The 26,098-nt window shown below is 35.4% G+C and overlaps 1 protein-coding gene across 3 annotated transcripts in view; it reads left to right on the plus strand.

Annotated features, from left to right (window-relative positions):
- LOC117332832 (cytochrome P450 4F2-like) overlaps positions 1 to 10,624 on the plus strand; it is a 51,244-nt gene extending 40,620 nt beyond the window's left edge. For all 3 annotated transcript variants that reach the window (XR_004533791.1, XM_033891884.1, XM_033891882.1), the window contains one exon: positions 8,104 to 10,624. Coding sequence is in view for 2 of the 3 variants with exons in the window: in XM_033891884.1 (XP_033747775.1) it covers positions 8,104 to 8,215 (112 nt within the window). In the remaining variant the exon portion in view is untranslated. The remainder of the gene's footprint in view (positions 1 to 8,103) is intronic.
- Positions 10,625 to 26,098: the final 15,474 nt, after the last annotated feature.

The following is a 26,098-nucleotide window of genomic DNA, read 5'->3' on the forward strand; positions in this document are numbered from 1 at the left end:
GCATTTTACGTTTTTTTCATTGCCTGCTGATATTCTCGTAAAAGTGTTGGGTTTTCGAGGGCTTCTGAATGGAAGCTTGTCGATTAAGAGTACCCTGATATGTGAGAGTAAGTAAAAGTCGAACTGAAAGATTGAAGTCAAAACAACGTAATTTCAAAAATATGTCGATCGAAAAAATACAAATGAAATAAAACAGAATGTATTTTTTGTTGCAAATTTATTCTGTCCGTTTTTTAACTATACTAGCATTTGACCAATTATCATAGATGGCTACATAATTGTACACTTACAACAATATTTTTTCTTCAAGAAAAAAATCCTTTATTGAAAATAAATAAACAAATACATACTCTAGATACAATGCATTTTAAGTTTCAAGTTTGTAGTGAAAGTTATAATTTTTTATATACCATCAAGAGCAACCCTTTTTTTCTCGTGACACTCGCATAACATAACAGATGTTTCCTAATCGAGATGAAATTCATGTATAATCAACATTTAGTATAACTCTGTTTTAAGTTTTCATTTTGATTTTACAAACGATATCTTTCATTTCCTTAGAAGTAACATACTAGGCTACCTGGAGTGTCTCTATTTGAAAACCTATTTGAAATGAAAATACGTCTTATTTACTAATGAATCAATTTAAATTAATTTCGAGTTTTGTATATAGCTATATCACAGCTACATATAACCGTCTCAAATCTCAAAACGGTTCACAAATTATTATCCGTGGTAAATGGGCCTTCAGCAACCAGCCAATGTCTTTCTCATCTCCTTGGAGCATACGGCCGGATATGCCTTTTCAAACGACATTTTCTGCACCGCCCTATCACACACTCATTTTCAGCTGAAACAACCGAAACACAAGGATACATAACAGCGCACGTGTCGGGACTCGAACTAGCAACCCTTGGTCACCCTACATCCTGTCATTACACCACCGTGAACCCCCAATGGTCTAGTATTTGACATGAAAGATGGTCCTCAATATGCCCCTTAATGGACTTTTTAATAATAAAGTCATGACCGCATAACTTTTAATATATGTCTTTTTATTAAAATCATATTGTGATAAAAGAATTGCTTATTATTATACATCCGCTTTGCGGTGGCAAATATTACTGCCCTCAACGACGTCTCTGGAATATGTAATTTAGCAATCGCGACAGGATGCCGATATTTTCGAAAAAAGTTCTTTAGGGGTCAGACATCATTTTTACGCAATCAAAATAGGAAATAAATATGTTGACTTTTTACTCAATTTTGCGTTTAGCGGAAGCGCTTGCATGCATGTTTCACAGACGTTTCCTTGTCGATAAAGGGTGTTGTAAAAAGAAAATTCAAAGATGATTAAAACATCTATGACCAAGTGTTGAGTTTGCCTGGCTCGAGACACTGTAGGTAGAGCCTGTTTTTAACGTAAACCCCTATAAGCTTCGTCGTCCTCTCTGTATGGTAGACACAGATGATATACGTTCGCTGTGTTCAACAGAAATTTATTTGTCTCCTTTTCAAGAGGGTATGAAACCTTATACAAAATCAAAGCGTTCGCTCCCAGTATAAATACTTCTGCTGATGGACCGTTGGTCAATGAAAAGGTCACGGGCACTTATGTTTTATCCGCGTACTTTTCTTAAGTTACGGAAGTGGGTACTATAAAACCAATGCTAACTTTATCTGATTGGAGTTGTTTTTTATCGCTGGCTCTGGTCCGCACACGATGGGTTATATGTTCCTCCCACTAGTCAGACTTACCCTTTGGTCTAGCGATGCCCTTGATAAATGGACGCGGGTGTGTTGTCAAACTTTACACAACATCGGTAGCTGGTCCTCAACGACGTCTCTGGAATTTGTGAAATGGTTGTTTATAATCCGTTGATGATGATGCTGGAGCCAACTGTCTGTACTAAGACAGAGGCGGAGACCGATTTGGACCCCAGGAAGCCACATATATCACAATGATAGAAGGGCCCAAGGATTTAGATACATATGATATTTTCCAGTTTTATTGTTTTTAAATCCCTTGATTACCTTCAGCAAACGGTTTTAGTCTCGTGTCTCACATATAATGGATTCAGCTTTGTTTTTTTTAACAAATCTACACATAGACTAGTGTTTACATATCAACTATCACCAGGACTTAACATTGTTACATCTACATTCTACATCAGCCTACACTCAACCTATACATGTTATACACTATTCGCTATTTCAAATATCCTTGTTGAAAGACAGCAACAGCGTTGAAGTCTGTCTTGATCATAATTGTTGTAACCGGGCTTTAATGCTTTCCTCCAATCGCCACCTACCACTACGAAGATGATTGGGATAAAGAGCCGTTTTCCTTTAAGACATTTTCATAGTATGAAAGTAATGGACGTAACCAGATTCTTCTCTTTCTCAAGTTAATACGAATATCGCCCACTAACAATAAGTTAATACGAATATCGCCCTCTTACAATAATTTGAAACGAATGTCGCCCACTAACAATAACGTAATACGAAAATCGCCCACTAAAAATAAGTTAATACGAATATCGCCCACTAAAAATAAGTTAATACGAATATCGCCCTCTAACAATAAGTTAATACGAATATAGCCCACTAACAATAAGTAAATACGAATATCGCCCTCTTACAATAATTTGATACGAATGTCACCCACTAACAATAACGTAATACGAATATCGCCCGCTAACAATAACTTAATACGAATATCGCCCTCTAACAATAATTTGATACGAATGTCGCCCACTAACAATAACGTCATACGAATATCGTCCACTTAAAATAAGTTAATACGAATATCGCCCACTAAAAATAAGTTAATACGAATATCGCCCACTAACAATAAGTTGATACGAATATCGCCCTCTAACAATAAGTTAATACGAATATCGCCCACTAACAATAAGTTTATACGAATATCGCCCACTAACAATAAGTTTATACGAATATCGCCCACTAACAATAACTTAATACGAATATAGCCCACTAAAAATAAGTTTATACGAATATCGCCCACTAACAATAACTTAATACGAATATCGCCCTCTTACAATAATTTGATACGAATGTCGCCCACTAACAATAACGTCATACGAATATCGTCCACTTAAAATAAGGTAATACTAATATCGACAACAAATAATAAGTTTATAAGAAAAGCGAATATGACCAACAAACAATAAGTAAATACAAATATCGACACCAAGAATAAGTTGATACGATTAGCGAATATCATCAACAAACAATAAGTAAATTCAAATATCGACACCAAGAATAAATTGATACGATTAGCGAATGCTATCAACAAACAAAAAGTGAACACGAATATCGAAAACTAGAAATAAGTCCATGCGATTATCGACAACTGAGAATTAATTGATATTAGTATCACAATGAAATAATTTGTTGGTACGGATATCGCGAAGTGACAATAAGTTGGTACGAATATCACAAACTGACAATAAATAAGTATGAATATCGCTAGCGAACAATGAGTTGGTACGAATATCATAAACTGACAATGATGGGTACGAATATCACAAACTGACAAAAAAGTCGGTACGGATATCACGAACTGACTATAAGTGTGTACGGATTTCACAAACTGACAGTAAGTTGGTAAGATCAATCGCATATTTAGCGGTCAACATGCTGTCAACCAAGCTCGAATATCCAGTGTACGCCTAAAACACAGTAGTCAGTGCCAACTGTTCATACTCAGATTTGAAGTTTAGAATTAAAGTAGCGTCAACTATGCATTTATTCTATTCTAATTTGGAGCGCCCTTGTCCCGGGTAGCGTTTGTTTTTAATACATCTTACCTGAGAATCATAAAAAATAATGATCCCTTCAATGTTAAATATCAATTCACCTGAGGTAGCTACCCAAGGGATACAGAATATTCTTATCAAATGAGTGACATATCGAGCCTTTCCGCTCATTTTTATACTGAAAGGCATGTGTAATGGAATTTATTGCTGATAATCAACTAAGAGTGAGTTATTTCTATGTCAATTAAGTAATATGTATTTATTATATAGGAGACAGATTTATATAAGTGTCCATCACTTGTTTCTAAATCAATGTACAATTTGTATATCATGGAAGCTTGAATACCGTGTTGTGTATCAAGGAAAGCAATGACGTTTAAACTTAACTAAATACTTTTATTTCGTGATATGTACACAAGTCGGTTAAATGGAATCATTTTTGGCTGTTTTCCCTGACAGATCTTATTGGAGAAAAAAAATCAAACGTCAAAAGATATTTTTTTTATATAATGTTTACTTTTTTTACTTAAGTTTTCGTTATAAATTTTTCGGGGAAAAAAACCACCAAGATTATCAGTCCATCAGTAGCACACAGTCGGCTGACTACTGGATGTGTTTGTTCGTAATTCATCCCAAGCACGTAGTTGACAGTTGTGATGAAGAATAATCACTGGCACTTATACTGTTACAACACTTTCAAGTGTTCGACATGAAAACGGCAATAGAAAAGTGGGCAGAACACGGAATTGTCAGGGACTCGGGGGAAGTGAGAACATATGGTTCCAAGGAGAGAGCAGCACCACTTGAGTCTCCAGGGTCGAGTGGGAGGCTTCCTGAACAATGTTCACCTGGATGTGTCCAGGCTGAGGAATGTGTTATGGAGAATGATATATATATATATATGTATGGACCACTTCTACCCTCCACCAAGTGACGTCGTTAATAGTATACTCATTAGCTTACCGACATAGACTTGATGTAACATGGGGGAGATGTACGGTCATTTCTTGCCAAGCCTAATATCATTACGATACAATATTTGTTTGGAATTCGGCAATGTTTGACGTTAAGCGTCATGTCAAGGTCATTGCAGCATATTTTGAAGATGAGGGAAAGTATTAACAGTAGTCTGTTTTGTCAAAAGCGTTGTCATTATATTTATAGACGCAAAACTATTTCGCAGATTGCGAAGGTCATTTAAGCATTGATGTCATTTTTTTTAGTTTAATCGGGGTATCAAACAAATTTTATTTGCAAACTGTGGCGGATTCATACAGTTTGCAAATAAAATTTGTTTCATACCCCGATGAAACTAAAAAAAAAATGACATCAACGCTTATAATTAATTTTTGAAAATGATTTTCTAATTTAAAACATGTTTTATGTACAATTTTACTGGTTTTAAAATTGGATTCTTTTTCTCAAATCAATACGCAACGTCAATTGTCGTATTGTGACGTCACATTTTTCGCGCCATTCTCGGAATTTCTTTCATGATATTTATAGTATAAATTACCCCCTGATGATATCTATAGTATAGGTTACCCCCTGATGATATATAGACCGTGAAATAATTCTCCAATAAATACGTTATATTTCATACACTATGTACCTTTACAAAATGACCGGTGGGAATATATCTTGCCGTGTTCTCAATATCAGCTGAATTCTTTACCAATAAGATAAGCAATGGTCATCAAGAAACGGAATATACCAACGTCTGGATGGAAATACAATAAGTAACAAGTACTAATTGTAATGGGAAACCATTACAGAAGTCCCCCAACACCCCCGAAGTCGTACCATTATGTTCGGCATCACTCAATATCCCTATATACCAAAAATGAAATCGAACAACATCTAAATTTAGACCAATCAGAAGCCTCCGTATGGTTGCTATGGCAACAAAACCCATTCAGCTGATTTTGCAGTCCCCTTATACCCCTACATACCAAATTTAATCAAAATCAGACAATATCTCAATTTGGACCAATCAGAGGCCAGGAAATGGCGGTCATTTTGTTAAAATATTAAAGTGAGGTAACAAGAGTGACCGGTGTCCCATGATGTACCTACATATCACATTTTCGACTTCCTGTTTGATAAAATAAGATCGATATCCTACAGCTTATGTTTGGTTTAATGTTTACAAACTCTTCTGGTGCTGTCAATAATGATCTTGGCTAATGTTCAAATGTAAATCTATATTTCAAAACATAATATAACTAGATGTGCAGTAAAGTATTCTGAGCTTGGAAACTATAAAATCGGGAAATTAATTCGTTTATGGTTCTCCATTTTAGATAGATGATTTTACAAGGATAAACATGTGTAGTAAACAAATGTAGTAATACATAGAGTGTTTGCTAAATAACGAATATAAGACCGAATTATACAGTCTTTATATGACTCGTCAGCTAAAGACAGCATATAACCTTTTTTGTCCTTTAAGGACTCGTCAGTGATGCTAGTGACAACAGACACCTGTCGCGTCCTTCTAGGACTCGTTAGTGATAGTATGGGACATCATACAGTTGTTTCATTCTGGGTCTCGTCAGTGATTACGAGGGACATCATACATTTGTTTCGTCCTTCTATGTCTCGTCAGTGATGATAGGGGACATATTACAGCTGTTTCGTCCTTCTCGGTCTCGTCAGTGATGATAGGGACATCATACACTTGTTTCGTCCTATGTCTCGTCAGTGATTACGAGGGACATCTTTCAGTTTTTCCGTCCTTCTCGGTCTCGTCAGTGATGATTGCGACATAATACAGCTGTTTCGTCCTTCTGGGTCTCGTGATGACTGGAGCCATTACCTGATACAACACTTAAGTCAATGTTTTAAATATAACTCGAATTCTAAATTAACATAGGCGACATAAAGAAATTCGAAAAATTATGTGAACTTTCGCAAAATAAATCCTCGTTGATAACCTACAATTCCCACTAATTATGATTTATATTGTACATGTGATCTGGAATAGCTTGCGATTAATTCAACAGAATTACTCAATTCCATATTAATTAAATGAAACACTAGGTTTATATTCGAGGGTATGTTACGTAATTCCATATTAATTAAATGGAACACTAGGTTTATATTCGAGGGTATGTTACGTAAATAACTGTTAACATGTAATTGGGAGGCATTATGCGTAGGGAAGTCACACAGCAAGTGTCGAATGATGGGGTATCTTAGTTATGTTAGGTAATTGGATACGATGTCCTTCTTGATGATAGTCCTGACATAATGGAATGGCGGTAATCCATCGTAAGCCACATGACGTGCCTAGGTAATGTATATCGGATAGCCATATGGCTATCGGCATATAATGACGTATTATCAGTGGTATGTTGTATAACATTTAGCGGAACCTTAATTGTTTTAGAACTTCAAGATCTACTCTGAATATACAAGTTCTGATCATTATACGTGACATCGGGTCATCACAAGTATTTCACGCCTTTTAAAATAAAATAAATATTCAGAATATTAATTTAATGAAATATGGTGTCGATGGACTCCGTCTCGATATAAATTGCATCGATTGACCCGTTTCGATTTCACCGATATCTACACCTTTGGGCGCCTAGCCTCATAGGTAAGTCCAAAAACAGAAACAGTTGTAAGATGCTGCTTTATATTCATGGCTCGGCATCTAATGTATCTATTACATTCTTTGTTATTTGGTGATTAGAGATCGTACATGGAAACGACATGCGCGTATTTCGTCTGATAGCTAACCTTTAGGTCATAGACTTTTCAAAGCAATGGAAAGAAGAATTATATATGTCCATGATACGAATATTACATTTAATGAAGATTACGTGGAATTTGAAAATGTTTTTGTTGTTATTGTTTTTTACCCCTAAATATCAATATTCTATTTCTATTAAAAAAATGGGCGTCTTTAGAACATATTTCCTGAACCAGTCTATGTCTGTGATTGATGTTTCTTGCTTGTTGAGTAAGAATGTGGTAATCGTCATAAACCTGTCGATTACAAGTACAGCTTTCTCTATCCTGGTTCCTGGTTTTTACTACATTCCTTGACACTTAACTTTCTACTTTTAATTTTAAATCCATTTTGCTGGGCTACTGATTATATATAATCAAAGCTAACCTGGTAAATCAAACAGTCGTTTTGAATCGCCGCTTGGGTACCTGAATTATCCTGACCTTTTGTCGTGTGAAATCTTTGCATGGAATGTGCATGTTACAAGATAACAATGAGATCAATCGATGGCCATCTTAAACAAAACCCAAAATGAAGGTGTTGTGTGTGCTGTTGATTTCAGTAGATCAATTTATTTTACAGATTCGATTTGGAGCTGGACCCGAATCACAAAGTCGAAAAGAAAGAGGCACCAGTGATGAAATCGCAAACTGGCATCCGAATGAAGGCCACACCAAGACAGCGTGTAGTGTAACATCCCAGTGTTCTTCGTACGCTGGTCAGAGGCTATGCTGCTGCTGGACATCTGTAAGTCGTCGTGGTCACTTTTCTTGGAACGGTCAACAATTATCAGCATATTATGAAGACACAATTATGATGGGGACCACATGTCACGAATTGCACCACATGATTTTGCCAAGTTCATCAGTTCGCCATATATCTGAACGATTTGAGGACACACAATTTGTTTAGTTATCTAGATATTGTGATGAAGTATGTTTATGTGGAGAAACGACATGGATTTGGATATTTGAAAGTTCGGAGATGGTTCTTTCGGCGCTTTAACATATAGAATATAGAACATAAGAATACAGTGTTACAGTGTTTTAAAGCTGAAATTCTTTATTTTTATCTAACATATAAGCCAGTAGAGATGTCGGCGTTCTGAAGATGCATAGAATACATTACAAAATGATCATTCAAATAAGAATCTGCTCGTTTACCCATAAAATGCCAAGTAATAAGCAAAATATTTGTCAAATATTATTTTGATTACATTTACTTTACCTCATATTGCCTATAATTCTAACAGCATGATGAAGCACACCACAGTAAGGACAGCCTGGCCATGGGCGAGTTTTTTTGTTAAGCAAATAACTCCTGTATTATGATATGTAGTACATACAGGCTTCACATTTATTAAAACTAAAATAAATAAATTGGTTACGGATTTTAAATTTCCGGATTTTCCGAAACTGTGTTAACACAGGAAATTCAGTTTTGCCTACAGCGAAAAATGGAGGCTCATAACCAAGGTAAGATAGCGGGAAAACTTATTGAACAACATATGTCAAAACAAGATTAATTCTGTGTTTGGGATAGAGATATTTAATGTCAAATAGGTTTCAGAAAATTAGAGTGGAGAATTCTGTCATTTTGGGGCTAATATCATAATGTTTTGCAATTTTCAAACTATTTTAAAATGTTTACCATAGTATTCACAGCTCTAAAAAAACATAGAAAAAATAAGTTTACTTATCCTTCAGAGCTGTATTAAAATTCCAAATGTCGTAAAGCTTACAAATATAGATACTTTATTAGAGGTTATATGTAGTGTTAACTGGCAAAGTTTACACATCTAAAACAGGTTCCTTATTTTTCAGAATTTGGCATTTTTACTGTAAACTGCTACGTTATTCATTTATACCCTGTTATTAAAATTATTGATTTTTTATCATGTACCTTGGCCTGAGTGACAAGGGTCAACGTTTTGTTAATTGAAACTACACTGCTATATCTCCGAAAATGGAGTCATTGTGATCAATTAAATTATTAATTGCATTCAGAAGAAATTCTATCGTGCTCTGCCTTTCTATATCGTATGTAACATTTGCACTCATAATTAGAACTCTGTAATTAATCTTTTTCTTTTGATAATGGTAATTACATATATTTCTATACCGTGGATGCCGTTTTACGTATTTGTGTGAAAAAATACTGCCGGCGATATAGCATCTTGAACCGATAACTTAATAAAGTTGCTGTGTATATTAATTTAGAAAAATACCATAATGATTCAGTAAGATTGAAATCGATTACTGTTATGATTGGCAGGTGAGAGGTAATCTTATATCCATATTCGAAGCCACATCTAATAAAATATACATTTATATATGTCATGATTGCTGCTGTTGTGATTGTTGTAAGTTATACCGACTATATCGACTTGTATATAATAACCGGAATGATTTTATAATAATCTTGCCATTTTTATGTTTAACAAGTATACAAATGTAGTACTGAAAGATATATAGGTACCTTATTATGATATTATGATATGATTGTGTTTTAAATGTTTGACTTTTCAGTATTCTTTGTGGATCAGAATATGGAGCTTTGTCCGTATACGTACAGTGTGTATTCCATGTACCTGTAATGCTCATTTATATAAAATGTTGTTAAAAAGGATATTTGTGAATATCATAAATCAAGCATTTTTATCATCAACCAGTTTGCCTCATAAAATCATGACGGTGGACATACTCCGAAGGATAAGTTTGACTCATCAAATCATGACGGTTGACATACGCCGGAGATTGAGTTTGACTCATAAAATCATGACGGTTGACATACTCCGGAGATTAAGTTTGACTCATCAAATCATGACGGTGGACATACTCCGGAGAATAAGTTTGACTCATCAAATCATGACGGTTGACATACGCCGGAGAATAAGTTTGCCTCATAAAATCATGACGGTGGACATACACCGGAGAATAAGTTTGCCTCATTGAATTATGACGGTTGATATACTCTGAAGGATAAGTTCGCCATATGCGAAAATGGGCTGTCATAATTGACGCATCGACCAGATTGATAAGATAAGATTTAAATCACATATTTTTTCTATTACTTTGTCATTAAACGTATACGTTAAATCAAATTCCTCTATTATATCTTTTTTTATTGTATTAGAAGAGCACATTTACATCGAAGTCAATGTTGAAATGTCTAAATATATCATAATAGTATAAACTGAGAGGAACGTGGACATTTTAGGGACTTAATTAACAAAACGGGGCAGCAACTTCTGTTTCATAGATAGATGTGTTCACAATTCACAAATTAATGTTTAATTAATGTTCCGCAGGGTTCTATCCTTGGACCACTTTTATTTCTGGTATACATAAACGATATCGTTAAAAACATAAAAGCTACAATAACGTCATTCGCCGATGACACCTGTCTCTATATTACTGTTGATAGTCATAGAGTAAGCGCTGAAATTCTTAAAAGTGATCTTGATAAAATTCATAACTGGTCGCAAAGGTGGTTGGTAAATTTCGACCCTTCCAAAACGAACAACTCTTCACGTTAGTAGAAAACTAAACATTTTCATCCTTCCTTAACCATGAACAATACTGACATCTCTGAGGGAACTACACACAAGCATTTCGGTATTTTTCTTTCCGAGAAATTGTCATTGGAATATCGATTATTTCATTTCTGAAATTTCCCTTCAAATGAATATTTTGCGTAAGTTAAATGATCCTTTCATAGATATAGACTTCAAAATATGTATTTCACTCTTCTTCGACATTACAGTATGGTGATATCTTGTGGGACAGTCTTACTAATTTTCCAATCTAATTCACTTGAAAATCTTCATCTAGAAGCCACATGCATAGTGACAGTCGGTACTAGACTAACAATTATAGTGAAATTATATATTGAAACATGTTGGGTCCTCTTCGAGGAAAGACGAAAACAGCATAAGATTATACTTTTTCATAAACGGTCCATTGTCTAGCTCCTCAATATCTTCTAAATATTCTACCCCAACGAAACCATAACTCCCACAATCATGATATACGCACGCGAAACAACTTTCGACCACCCTCTTGTCACACGACTCTTTACAATACATCCTTTCTGCCACCAGTCATCAGTATATGTAACTCTTTGGCAGACTGTGTTAAAGGGATCCTTCAATTTATAATCTGAAATCATATCTACGTAAGTTTACATAAAGTCCCAATGTACTACTTCACTGGTACCAGAAAGGGTCAGATGCTCCATGCTAGATTGAGAATGGACTGTAGTTCCCTTAGCTTATACCTTTTTGTTGATAGTCCTATGTGTCCCTGTATGGAATCAAATGAAACCAACGAACATTACCTATTGCATTGTCGTCTTTTTTCACAAATCCGCCTTCGTATATTTAATGACATAAACCCTCCATCAACCAATTGACTTTTTACTAGTGAACACCTTTAGGTCCATATCGCACATTTAAGTAGAATCTCAAGTCCAAACTAAGACGGAGTTCCAATACCTGGTTTCGTTTTTGCTCGGTAGTATGAAGATATCTTGTTAACTTTGCTAACTGAAAGCATTATATTTTGCTTGTGAAGTTTTTGATATCTTCTCTTGATTGAATAAGCTAGATGAAATAGCCGATACAATTTAGCTTCAGTTTTAACTTTATTGGAGTAATTTAAAAAAAATCCTAATCGTGGATGTGCTCATTATTTGTTGGTGATGCTTTAATTCATTACATAACGTATGGCTTTTGTTGCTATCGTATTTATGGTAATATGAACGAAATCGTTGACTTGGTTATTATGAATATAAATTTAAAAGTGATGCTTATAAATAATGAATATGTGCATCATTAATTATATGGACCAATCTTTTCAAATCTAATAGGTTTTCTTTTCTAAAATCATTTTTAATTATCTCTTAACTTTTCGGCAACTGGTTGGGGGTCGTCACGATGTGCGCTGAGGATTAACGGTTATAAGACTCTCATGTTGTTTATTGCGTTAATTACACACATCTGGCCAGATTATCACTAACACAAGCTATCACTGGCATTGTTACATTACATTGCTTTACATTAACTCCGGCTTGGCTTTAGTAGGAGTTGCAACAAAAATGTGATTATGCATGTTTAGAGTGTCATAAAACCTGATAGTGTCCTAGCGCTATTGAAGCTTCTGTGAATTTATCGCCCATTAAAGCGAGATAAATGACAATTTGCATCATGAGCGTTATCAAAACGGTCATAGACTACAGCCAGCTAATAATTCGGAAATTATCTTCGTATGAAAAGATAGTTTTAGATAATTCCTATCAATTTGCTCAAAGTTAGAAGATAGTGTTCTCAGTGCATCCCGCAGGGAACAATTACAGCACGCACTCGTAGATGCCTGTAATGTGGATACATGTTGGCCGGACAATGGCAGGAATAACGTGTTCGTGTCCGTGTTTTACACGCGCGTACTCTCACTTCCTGTCAGCTTGTATTATACCACAGAGGATTTACAATGTGCATACCCTCTGAAGGCAGGTTTTAGGGCGTTTTGATCGCCTCATTGGGGTAGGGGATAACAGAAACCCGGGTAAACAACCTTTGCGTCTATACACACCGTTACCACCTTAACTTAGTTTTTGAAGTTGTCGGAATCAATCTCGGGCGGCGTTAGACACAAATGTTTTTGACGAGCGCATGTTGTGCCCGTGCATTACCTGTCCTTTCACACATAAGCTGAGTTTTATCAGAAACACATTGTTTAGTAGTATAAAACGTATTGAAGTCGTATCTGCTATCGGCACCCACTTGGAGCAGTCTGCGGTAGACTTATACTGCTGCCCTCTACCAGCCACATCAACCAAATATTATAACTATTCTCAGGCTTCTCAGCAACATGTAAGGGGTATGAAATGAACCCGTTTTACAGGTAATGTATAGTGAAAATCTTAAACATGTGTATAATGTTGAAACAATACTTGTATTTTTACATTCGCATTTAACATACACCGTTTTTATTCCGTTGGTAGGTTTGATGTTTTTGTCTACTTGTTTAAAAGTATTATTATCATGTATTTTGCTTCTCTAGCGCTGTTACTGTTTGGTGTAATGCATAGGATTCCAAATAAATGTTTCAAGGCCAAACTCAGAAATTACATCATCGTTTTACCATTTACTTGTATTCGTTGTAGACCAGAACGTGTCCTCGAGAAACAATCTTTCAGGCATTTGCTATGAATGTTTACAACTGTAGGTTAGTCAATTTATCAAATATGAAAACATGTATATCCATAAACATATCGCTAATCTATAATAAACTTTACACGTTTTAGAGAAAAACGCGATGGAAAATGACTGGATAGTATCATTTGGTAAGTTTGATTTTATAATAATTTAACTTTGTTTGTAACAAGCATTTTCATTGGCTAAAAATTATATTCTATCAGCCTATAGCGGAAACCATGACGTCGCCGTTTGTAACGTCGTTTTTCATTGGTTGATACAGCGGCGTATAATAATTTCTAAGAGAAAGTTGTCCATCAATAAAAGTTGAATTCCAAAGGGGTTGTGTACAGACATAACATGTCTAAAATGATGTTCAAGTAAATCCTTAAATAAGTAGTTACACCGGAACTTGCATTAGTATTGTAGTTCTTTTCTTTGTCTTTTTATCCGCCGAACAAGTCTTCCCCTTAATGTAATTATACCTTTAACTATGTCCTATATCTATATAACATGGTAAGACGAGGTCACATGGTTTCTATCATTACTCAAATGTTGCGGTTAGGTCATGCCATCCTACTTGTAAAAATGCACGTCACCGACTCACCATCTTAACAATAGAAATGCTAGCCACATTATCCTGTCAAACTTCAAAGACATGGAAGAAATACCATAGTCACATACCGAGACAATAGGAGAGATATATTCCCTTGAAATGAAATGTAGTCCCCTGCCAGGTTGTATAAAGATACTCACATATATTTCATAGCAAAGATGTATGTATCATATTTTGAAAGGAAATCATAGAAAAGCAAGTTTTGCATTAAAGAAAGGATTATCCCCCTTTAGCTATAAATTTGAACCACAAGGATTCAAACTCTAAAACCAGGAGTATTAGATATTTCTATTGTGTAAGACGAGATGCTATATATAATCGTAGGTTTGAATGGAGGGATATTGTACACGTGTAAGAACAGGACAATCTGGGTGGCCAGTCAGAATGATGTTCACTGATCATTTATGACAGTACACCACGGGAGTGTAATTTGTAGTGTAAGCCCTTGCTATCTCCTTCTCGGTATTATTTTACACACACACATACAAAAGTCTCTCCTCACAATCCTCAGGTCTAGGTGGCCTTCCTTCATGACGTGACATTCGAATTTAATAACTATGAAACAGAATAAAATCCAACGTGTTTTTGTTGTGTTTGTATGCGCGTGTTGTATTTCATTTCACGTCGCATTGCATCAGGTAAAATATGTCAACTGAATTTATAAATAATCTTTCCTTACCGAACTTCTCTTTTTGAGAGAAATGATAACACATTCTGCGCCGGTATTTTGAGACTAGGAATAGTAAATACGCGACTGGTGAAAACAGGATTGAGTCATATATTAATCCGTTATGTGCATTCTGCCTCACGTTTGCCTTGCTCACTTCCTTATAATATCCATTTTAGATTATACTATGTATGCTACAGTAGTAAACACTTACGTAAGAAACATTGATATATAGTGTATTTACTGTACAATCGTATCAAACCTTCAAATGAAATGCACTATTAAAGGAAATTATATTCATATTAAGATATGCGAAGCTTTGCATACCCGTACTTGCAAGGGGCTATTATTAGCAAAAGAAAGGGTTTCCATAGGAACTAATGTAAAAAGATGAATTTTACTGCAATTAAAATATTCTTTAAGTCTTACTTCAATATCAAAGAATTCTGCGTTGTCAAAGTAAGAACCGGGATAATGACAACAAAATAAACTACTAGGCATACTGGCCAACTCGGTAACTAATTTGACCTTTGATATAAAACGTTTCCGCATCAGGTTTTGATGATGATATACATATTGCCCATGCCCTGCACTGTGCCTACATCGAAGTACTTTCTTTTCAGAATTATTGTTATACAATAACTATTAATATCTTTAGAGGATCATGACTAGCACCCAAACATTTTACAATTTAATAATCCATGAAGTATTTAAGTATCCATTTGCTCGATAAATATTTGACTTCATTTGAGTCGCAATATTTAAGCAATGAACAGTGGTTTTAATGTTGTTAAAGTCGATATGGCAGCAAGATGCATGGTGGGCAAATGCCATTTTGCTGTCATATCGACTATAACAACATTATAACAACTGTTTAATACTGTACTTGTATTGACATTGCCTTACCATTTTCGTCAATTTTGAAATCTGAACCAACAACTAAATTTCCGCCTTTTTAATGTCACATGACCCACTGGGTGTTATAGCCTTGGGTACTGGGTGTTATAGGCGTATGGTTGCAACCGCCTCCTAGCATTGTGCAATTGGAAAATGCAGAGTAAATGCAAATATATATATGTATGTTGTGTTCTAATGCTATACATATACCCGTGTTATATTTTGAACGGCTATTTTAAAACTTAGCATCACTTTATTGCAAATTTATTGTAACCTCAGGTTGGAGAAGTGGTATGACGTCTACATGTTTTATTATATTTTCAATTGCATTCATATTGTGTGTTCCTAAATAAGTTTTTGTACCGTAAATCACTTGTATTTAATGTGGGATTTATTTTCGCGTCAATACGCGAGGAGAGTCATTCTTCAATCAAACCCCTTTCGCACTTGATCAAGATTTCAGCTACCGATATAAAACTCGGAGTATTTATGACTCTAAAAGTCCATAATTCGGGAATTAAAACTCATTTCTAGATCAGTTTCCGCGAAATCATGTATTCCTCAAATAAAGTGTTCGCGAAATCTTAATGATTTGCAGTATTTGAAAATTCAGATCTGAAGTTGTGGAAATCTTTTTAATGAAAAAATGGAAAAATTCAGTTAGAATGGAAGATTTCAATTTTCTTATATAAACTTCATATGACATCAATATACAATATTACATGCTTTGTTGACGTAAAATAAGATTTTTCTAACGTCTCACTGATTTATATCTTGAACGATCAATCGTATCTAGCTCAACAACGTTAGAAAGTTATAAATTTCAAGGTAAGATGAAAGTTAACCACTGGTACAAGTCATAGTTTACTTTCAATAACACTGTTTGTTCAACACTTTTTATTTCATTCTGTCTTGACTTAATTATATGGCGTCCTTATTTCTCGGACCAGTTAATGCCGACAAAGTACTGCCTATAGTCGGGGAGAGGAAACCTAGATATAGGAGTCATGTAGGCGGCAAAAACCAGTAACTAACGACGGAACACTAACTATAGCTGATGAGAGGAAACATAGCACTAGGCGGAGTCATGTAGGTGGTAAACCAGTAACTTAGCAAATAGATAAGACCAGGTACAAATTATTATTATCACATCTCCATTATTGTTAAACCCCGAAAGAGTATCGAATTCACATCCTACATGTATATGTATGTATATGTATATAGATTGGATTACGTATATAGATTGGATTACGTATATATAGATTGGATTACGTATATATAGATTGGATTACGTATATATATAGATTGGATTGCGTATATATAGATCGGATTACGTATATATAGATTGGATCACGTATATATATAGATTGGATTACGTATATATAGATTGGATTACGTATATATATATATTGGATTACGTATATATAGATTGGATTACGTATATATATATATTGGATTACGAAAGTAAAATTAAAAAAACCAACTCTGCGTTAGCGCTTTCGTCGCGTCATGGCGACTCTTCAGAATATACGTATATATATATTGGATTACGTATATATATAGATTGGATTACGTACACTGTATATATATATATATTGGATTACGTATATATATAGATTGGATTGCGTATATATAGATCGGATTACGTATATATAGATTGGATCACGTATATATATAGATTGGATTACGTATATACATATTGGATTACGTATATATAGATTGGATTACGTATATATATAGATTGGATTACGTATATATAGATTGGATTAAGTATATACATGTACTAGTTTTTAGATTTTAGTAATAAGACGTTTTCTTTATGGATGTTCTAATCTAAACCATGATTCAATCGATAGGACTGTTATGCTAAATTAAAGTTTTGATTGGTTAAATTAAATAGAATAATTAAAATCAACTTATATATGACAGACGATCATAAAACAAAATGTCACAAACTGAATGGAAGAGGACGCTATAGGCTTCAGTGAACAGGAGACGAAACAACTTGTTATGGCAACTTGTTCCAGTGAAGATGTGAGCCTAGCGGAGAGAAAAATGCAAGGATAGATAACCAAGTATAGAATGTCTTTGCGTTATACGCGCCCGTTATTGTGTTGGCTGACCGGGAAACGGTTGGGGTCATCAGCAATGTGTCATGAAGTCATGATCGTGGCAGTTATTGGCATGTCAGTCAATAAAATAAGAGCATGATGAAGTTCTTGTAACTCAATATCGATAAACAAGACAAGTATTAGAATGTATAACACGGAGACAAGAGGAAGATTATAAGGATTATAGCACAAGGTGTTTCGGAAGGGTACGCGTCTTCTGCATCATCGACGTCAAGGACAAAGTCGTTATTGGAAACCCCTCCTGGTCTTCTTCTCATTTTTATATAACAATTGAAAAGATAATTTAAATATTCACAATATATGATCGCTTTTAAAGTATATCTATTAGCGTAATAATTTGCATGTCATTAACTTACACAGGTTTGACTCGCAGGCCATAGGCCACTGGGTCTAAATAACGCTAATTTCTCTCTTTAGATATATGTGTCACTTGGATTTCTATGGTGCAATTTCACGTCATTACTAATACCAGGAGTAGTAAGTATGGAATCGTATTTATCTTCATCACTTTAACCCTTTAGTTTGTATTTGATGATCCTGATATAATACATACATTTAGATATACTGATATAACTTGTAATAATGATGTATGCAATTAATCATCTTCAAGGAAAAACAGAAATTTTATATTGTTATACTCACATATTTATATGTATTGTTGTCCTAGGACATAAATCATGATTCCATAATTATGATATATATGACGAGTAATAATAAATCATTTCTAACTAAAGGAATATATGTAATGTATACAAAATAAGGGAGGGTACGCTCAGTTCTACCCTTCGACTTTCCCCCCAGTACAATGCACAGGCTAGGGTAGGTTGATATCTTTATACATGTTTACGCATCGTAAGATGGCTATCGGGCGCCATATATCATTTTATTTCGTTTTTTTTTCTTTCAGTGTGGCATCAGATGTACCAGGCGGTAGTAGACCAGCCCCTGATTAGTGTAACCAGGTATATTTTATTGCCATACCTTACTTGTTGTCACATGAAGGCCATCGCTTTTCTCATATTGCATATTCAGTCTCCGTGTCATCTCCTTGGTGTTATCACGTCCAAAGTACCAGATGATTTATATATAGGTGTTTAATATCATGTGTGTGATGTATATATAATGAAGTGTTAGCAAATCTAAATCAAAAGGTAAAACATATAATATGGACACTATACTGGCTTGTATCAAAATACTATATATAAAAGTGATACTATGTGTCTTCTATTGTACGGGACAAGGCTAATGCAAAAACAAAAATAAATTAGCAAATTGTATAAATAAGTCTTGTCAACGAAAGTGGTTGATTTTATTTCTTGATTTCTTGAAATTCTGTGATGTAAACCCATCAAAAATTGCAAGGAATGGGTCGTAAACATGTTAAACGAAAGTACTGTTAAATGTGACATGTTTAATGTAGGCGTGTTGAGATTGATTTCTATTTATCTATTTATTTTTCATTTCACCAATTAAGTTTGGTTTGTTTTTGTTTAACGTCCTATTAATAGCCAGGATCATTTAAGGACGTGCCAGGTTTTGAAGGTGGAGGAAAGCCGGAGTACCCGGAGAAAAAACACCGGCATACGGTCAGTACCTGGCAACTGCCCCACGTAGGTTTCGAACTCGCAACCCAGTGGTGGAGGGCTAGTGTTAAAGTGTCGGGACACCTTAACCACTCGGCCACCGCGGCCCCCCACCAATTAAGTAAATCGATCCAAATATAGAGTTCAATTTCTCGAAATTCTATTTCACAATTCCAATTCCACAGCTTCTCGGAGAGAAGGTATATTACTACAACCAGGATAATGTGTTTATCTATTGTGTTAGCCTTGCCCTTTCCAAAAGATTCCTTAAAAATGCACTGAACAAGACATCTTTTGTGAAATTGACTGCCAACAATAGGAGACGGTAATATCATAGGGAATGTTTGCATGTTTACCTAAATCGTGAGCAAAATCAATAAAGTTTCTATCATCTGTCTTTTCGATCTGTGTTACAAAGCACGTGCATTTGCAATTATTAGCATATTGTGACAATGGACAATATGAACTATGGGAGTGTACCTAGTGTAAGTTGGTGCGTATCTGCTCCTAACTCGGTATTTATGGCTTCATAATGTGCTTCTTTTTTGCAAGGAGAGGCCGTCTTCTATTTTAGGCGTTTGTTAAAGACAAAACATTCATTGAGGATAATCTGGACCGCTATCATTCCTAGGGTAGTGTTACATATTAATTGTTCGGCCCCAGGACGCAATGACATCATATCTGATGCCATTGGAACTCCTCTACATAAATCTCGACATTGTCCCCTTACCAGGTGGGATCTCATCAATGGCTGTACTGTTGACGCTGCACAACCCAGTGCCCAAATTCAGCCATCACTAATGCAGTATATTACATCTTATCATAAAATGATATGTCAACTTGGATTTATTTCATTCATATTTATATTTTTCTTAAGATTTATAACATGAAAAAATGTGTAAATAGCATAGTTAAAGCTATCGGGATAAAGCACCGTGCACCTTTAATGCTGGGCGTATTGCATACATTTCAGTAAATATTGCCACTGTTTTCATAAAACAGAAATTTGAGACGATGTGAGTTGACTTTTGTTTTTGTTGTCAATGTCCGTTTCATTTAATATATTTCTATTGTACTCTGAGGTAAAGAGTTCAACTTTTAACGTATCCAACGGAGACTGATATCCAGTTCAAAACTATACATTCTTACTTAACTTTGATTATTTCATATTTCGCAGTTCATGTAAGAAGTTTAAAATACGGTAATTTTTTCTGACTTCACTCCAAGCTATGAAAGATTATCATTATAATACTGGTTTTTAACACACACGCAAAGTCTAAATAAAAGACATCTATTTGAAACAAATGACATGCTCCCTCCTTATCCAAATGTAGTGCTAGCTGCCTGCTAACCATATACTTAGTATCAAGTTTAAACAACCGAATTTTGCATAATTTATCGGTCAGATATTTTTTCTGATTGACATCATGTTTCAGCGCGTTGTTTTGGGTCGATTTGAAGACACAATTACGCAAGAAATGAAGAATTTTGAAATAGAAGCTTGATTTATATGCATATCCTGGACCCGAATATACAGAGTACTGGCGCCTTTCTCATATCGGCTACATAATTGTTTCTGTAAAATTCATTAAATGTTACTGATTTACAACTTAAAATTGAAGTGTAATAGCTCCATTGAATTGTTTATAGTCTTTTCAAATAATCAATCATACTTTTCCTGTTTAAAACAGCATTGATTAAATTTGGAAATGGCTCGCTCATTGAGATTCCTGCCCCGTTTTGACAGTCTATAAGATTCACTCCAGTCACCATTGTAACTTAAACGTATATGGTATGCCAATTTTCCACACAAAGAATGCAAAGTAAACAGGTTTTACTGCAAGTCTTATTTGAAACTTTTGAAAATTTCATACATACTTAAACTACGTCGTAAATTTAGAACTAAGTAAACGATGACGTTAGCGAAACTCGAAATTGAAATTTTCCACATAGTCCGTGTAGACATTCTGAATATATTCAAGTATTTTGAATATGTAGATGACTCCGGTACTCAAATTGCCAACAGCTTGTAATACTCGACAATAATAAATATTGCTTAAAGTTCCACACAAAGTTCCGTGCAATTTGTTCTAAATATTCAGAAACGTGTCAAAAGACAATGGCTAGCAGCATTTCTTATGAATTATGTGTTACTAATTACAAAAATGTAAACTTGGTTTATTTGGCAAAATTTGCGAAACATGTTACATAGTGTATATCAACTTATATTAATCACGTTTGTTGGTCCTGATGTAAGCGCGCGAGAGGTCTTTCTGTGGTAGGAAATGGAGTACCCGGGGAAAACCCACGTGGTCGGGCAGGTGACCCCATGCCTTTTCACGTCCGATCGTGGAATCGAACCCGGGTCGCCTAGGTGAAAGGCAGGTGTGTTACCGCTGTGTCACCCGACCACTCCTTTGATAAATGTAGTGTCCGAATTGGAATTGCCTCTTTAAAAACTAAAATAATCCTTGTTTGTTTTCTATAAAGATCACTTTTAAATATGATGCCACTTGATAAAGAATTTAGGTAGTCCAGTACTTTTATGGCTTACCTCAAACTTATTGCAATAAATTTATTTCTGTGATTCTGTATTATCTTCAAATTAATCCTTGGTATCGCTAACGAGTGCAAGAAGGACAAAACCGCTGTATGGTGAAGTTTTTGTTAACGATCAAACATATGCTGCTACTAAATTTATACAAGGTGCTATTCACTAATGCGTCTTCTGAACAAGCCTACATGTACGTAGTGTTGTTGTTAAATATAGACTATATAAGTAATCGCTGTGGGTGTACACATGTACATGACATTGTGTCTGACACTGTTTTTACAGACTTAACAGCTATTACTATCCCCTCTTTTGTTGCTGTTGTTTTCTCCAGAACAGTAAACAATTTCAGACAACTTTTCATTCTGCAAAACTAATGAATGAGAAGGGACAAACTGGAGTATCTCAATCTACAAGCCGTTACCAAACTTCTAATTATATTTCTCGGTTTCTTTGCAGATATTGTGTGATTTTTGTCCTGAACGCAGCACATGACGCCCCACTCCGACCGATTGAACGACAGTGTGTAACCTGGTAACTAGGAGGTTCACACCTTAACTATCATCTTTGACAATTGAAGAGTCCACCATCTGATGTGTACGGACGGAACCGGCTCATATGATCCAGTGACAGTTAGCTACCATCCCAATGATGATCGGTAGAGGGTGCCAAAATGTCTGTTACCGATGAGAATTCTTTATCTGCCAGCACTGACTTCCTCTTCCAATGCATCATTTAGTCTACCACGTTCCGAATAATTTACTCTCATTTTGCAACTGCACGCAACGTTTTCACAGGCCACAGGGTAAGATGATACAAAAAGTCAACTCACGTGCGCGGCCGTGCATGCGTGGTATCGGCTCAGCGCTAACTGAAGGTGTTTGTAGAAGAAATGACATGGCTCATTGCAAATTAACATTTGGATAGGACAAACACGATTCCATTTTGCTTTCTTCTCCAAACTTATTATCTGTGCTTCACCAAACATTTTCCTGTATTTATTGAAGTTGAAGGAAAACATGGTCGCATCTCCCGCTGGACACGCAATGAGTATTCCATGTGTATGCCGCACACGACAGCGATCTCTGGTCACGTGATACGTCATCAAGGCGAGAATTTGTGATGTGGCGAGGGATTCAAGACCAAATTCACACAGGCCACATTCGAAACGTCACCAGTCGAATTATTGATGGCGGCGGGGGTTGAACTGTTACAGCGTTATCTACGTTTGTTCCGTTAGCTTAAGAAGGTTTAGTATTCAGATAGCATAACTAATTCATAATTTTCAGGTTAAATAAACTTTGGATTTTCTGTTTTATTTTAATATGTTTCACAGTAGTTTCGTTTACGTTCTCTCCGTTTCTTATTTACCGCATAATTTACTATAAATTACATATTACCTTGATTTATTTGAAAGGCACACACGGTGATGACATCTTATAAAAGGTATACAGGTTTTGATGACGTATACGTACAAAAGAACCCATTAATAAGTAATCATTAATAGGAATGAAAATATTCGTATGATGAATAAGTAAATCACGAGATGAAAAATTATACGTTTGAATATATAATTGCCAAACAGATGATTTTGGAGTTTCTATATTAAATATATTTCAGATTAACTTTTTAAATCATAAAGGATGTTGCTTATCATAATGAATGAAAATAATGCATTAGCAGTGTATTCCACTACACAGCGATATTTGATTGGCATTCATTATAATGTGTACTACTACAAATCATTTAGATTTCGCAAATAGTTTATTTCGCAAACTCATATGTACCTCTTCAGACATATTCGCCAATACATGTACATGTTTTCGCGAACGCTGATCTAGAAATGACTTTAAATTCTCGAATGATAAGCTATTAGAGCCATGAACGCTGCAAGATTCCTATATCGGTAACCGGTAGCTTGGTTACCATCCAAAAGTGTTTATTGTCGTACAAATAACCGCAAAGGATTGGAAGTCGCGTTTGTCTCTCATCAGTTATTAACGCGAAAATGGATCAAACGCGAAATATAAGTGATTTGCAGTACGTTAACAACTTACGAACTATTTGGTGTTGACAGAAATTATATACAATCAAATATAATTAAATGGATGATATTGATTAGTATGTGCTATTATTTACATACGTATATGATGTCCTGAGACAGACTGTTACGGTAAACAATTCAGAACATTGACTAACTAGGCTCACCAAAGCAATTTAACCATTTATTTTTCCAATCAACCGTTTTAAGTTGTAATGATGGGGACTGATCCCACCTCTCTGTCACCAATCAGTTGATGTGAAACCAGGATGTTACTGAATTAGTTTAATTCGAATAATTGGATATTAGATCGTGGGGTTTTAGACAATTGGCACATGCGCACGATCAATCTTGCAAACTGTACCCTCGGGTGCTGTCTTCATGTAGCTTCTGACGAAAACGAGGCCAAATGGAACTGGCACCCGCTATTGTTTGTCCATTATAGCAAACAGCGCCCGTCGTTAGAACACGTGCCGAACATTGAGTTTGTGTATGAGAGAGAATCCTTTCGTTATTAACCCATTACATGGCGTGTGATTATGCGGAAGAAGGTCAAACCCTATCAGAACAAAAATACGATTTTGTCCTCAGGGTGCATTAATACATTTCATGTGTATTTTAGTTTCCCTCTTGAATCTTGGGTGTTCATTCAAAATATCTTTGTTACTAATTATGAGTCTCGCGCCGTGATTAATTTTAACATTGACCTCTTTATTTTAGATGTATGTTCTAATATTGATCATATATATTTTAGCAGCAATCTTATTTTAGTGTTTTACGCGCTTAAAGCATTCCGCTAAATTGTAATTATGCTCAATGCAAAATCTTTATATTATTTTCTACAAGTAATGTGTGTGCCTCAAATCATCTATACACGAATCTGTTCAGTTTTGCGTTAAAATTTGTGCGCGCCAAATAACTTTGTGAAAAGTTTACCAATAAATTGTGTTCAAAAGACAGTATATGATACTATTCATATTGTAATAAGTCATACATGTAATATAAATGTTATAAATGAGTTTAGTAATAGATACATATGTTTAATATATGCTAATCAATAAATATAAAATCGCATCATACAACAGTTTCGTCCCTCTAGGACTCGTTAGTGATGTAAGGGTCACCATACAACAGTTTCGTCCCTCTAGGACTCGTCAGTGATGTAAGGGACACCATACAACAGTTTCGTCACTCTAGGACTCGTTAGTGATGTAAGGGACACCATACAACAGTTTCGTCCTTCTAGGACTCGTTAGTGATGAAAGGGTCACCATACAACTGTTTCGTCCCTCTAGGACTCGTTAGTGATTTAAGGGACACCATACAACAGTTTCGTCACTCTAGGACTCGTTAGTGATGTAAGGGACACCATACAACAGTTTCGTCCCTCTAGGACTCGTCTGACAGTGATGTAAGGGTCACCATACAACTGTTTCGTCACTCTATGACTCGTTAGTGATTTAAGGGACACCATACAACAGTTTCGTCACTCTAGGACTCGTTAGTGATGTAAGGGACAACATACAACAGTTTCGTCACTCTAGGACTCGTTAGTGATGTAAGGGACACCATACAACAGTTTCGTCTCTCTAGGACTCGTTAGTGATGTAAGGGTCACCATACAACAGTATCGTCACTCTTTGACTCGTCAATGATGTAAGGGACACCATACAACAGTATCGTCACTCTAGGACTCGTTAGTGATGTAAGGGACACCATACAACAGTATCGTCACTCTAGGACTCGTTAGTGATGTAAGGGACACCATACAACAGTATCGTCACTGTAGGACTCGTCAGTGATGTAAGGGACACCATACAACAGTTTCGTCACTCTAGGACTCGTTAGTGATGTAAGGGACACCATACACCAGTTTCGTCACTCTAGGACTCGT

This window comes from Pecten maximus, chromosome 8 (assembly GCF_902652985.1).
Source record: "Pecten maximus chromosome 8, xPecMax1.1, whole genome shotgun sequence".
Lineage (NCBI taxonomy): Eukaryota > Metazoa > Mollusca > Bivalvia > Pectinida > Pectinidae > Pecten > Pecten maximus.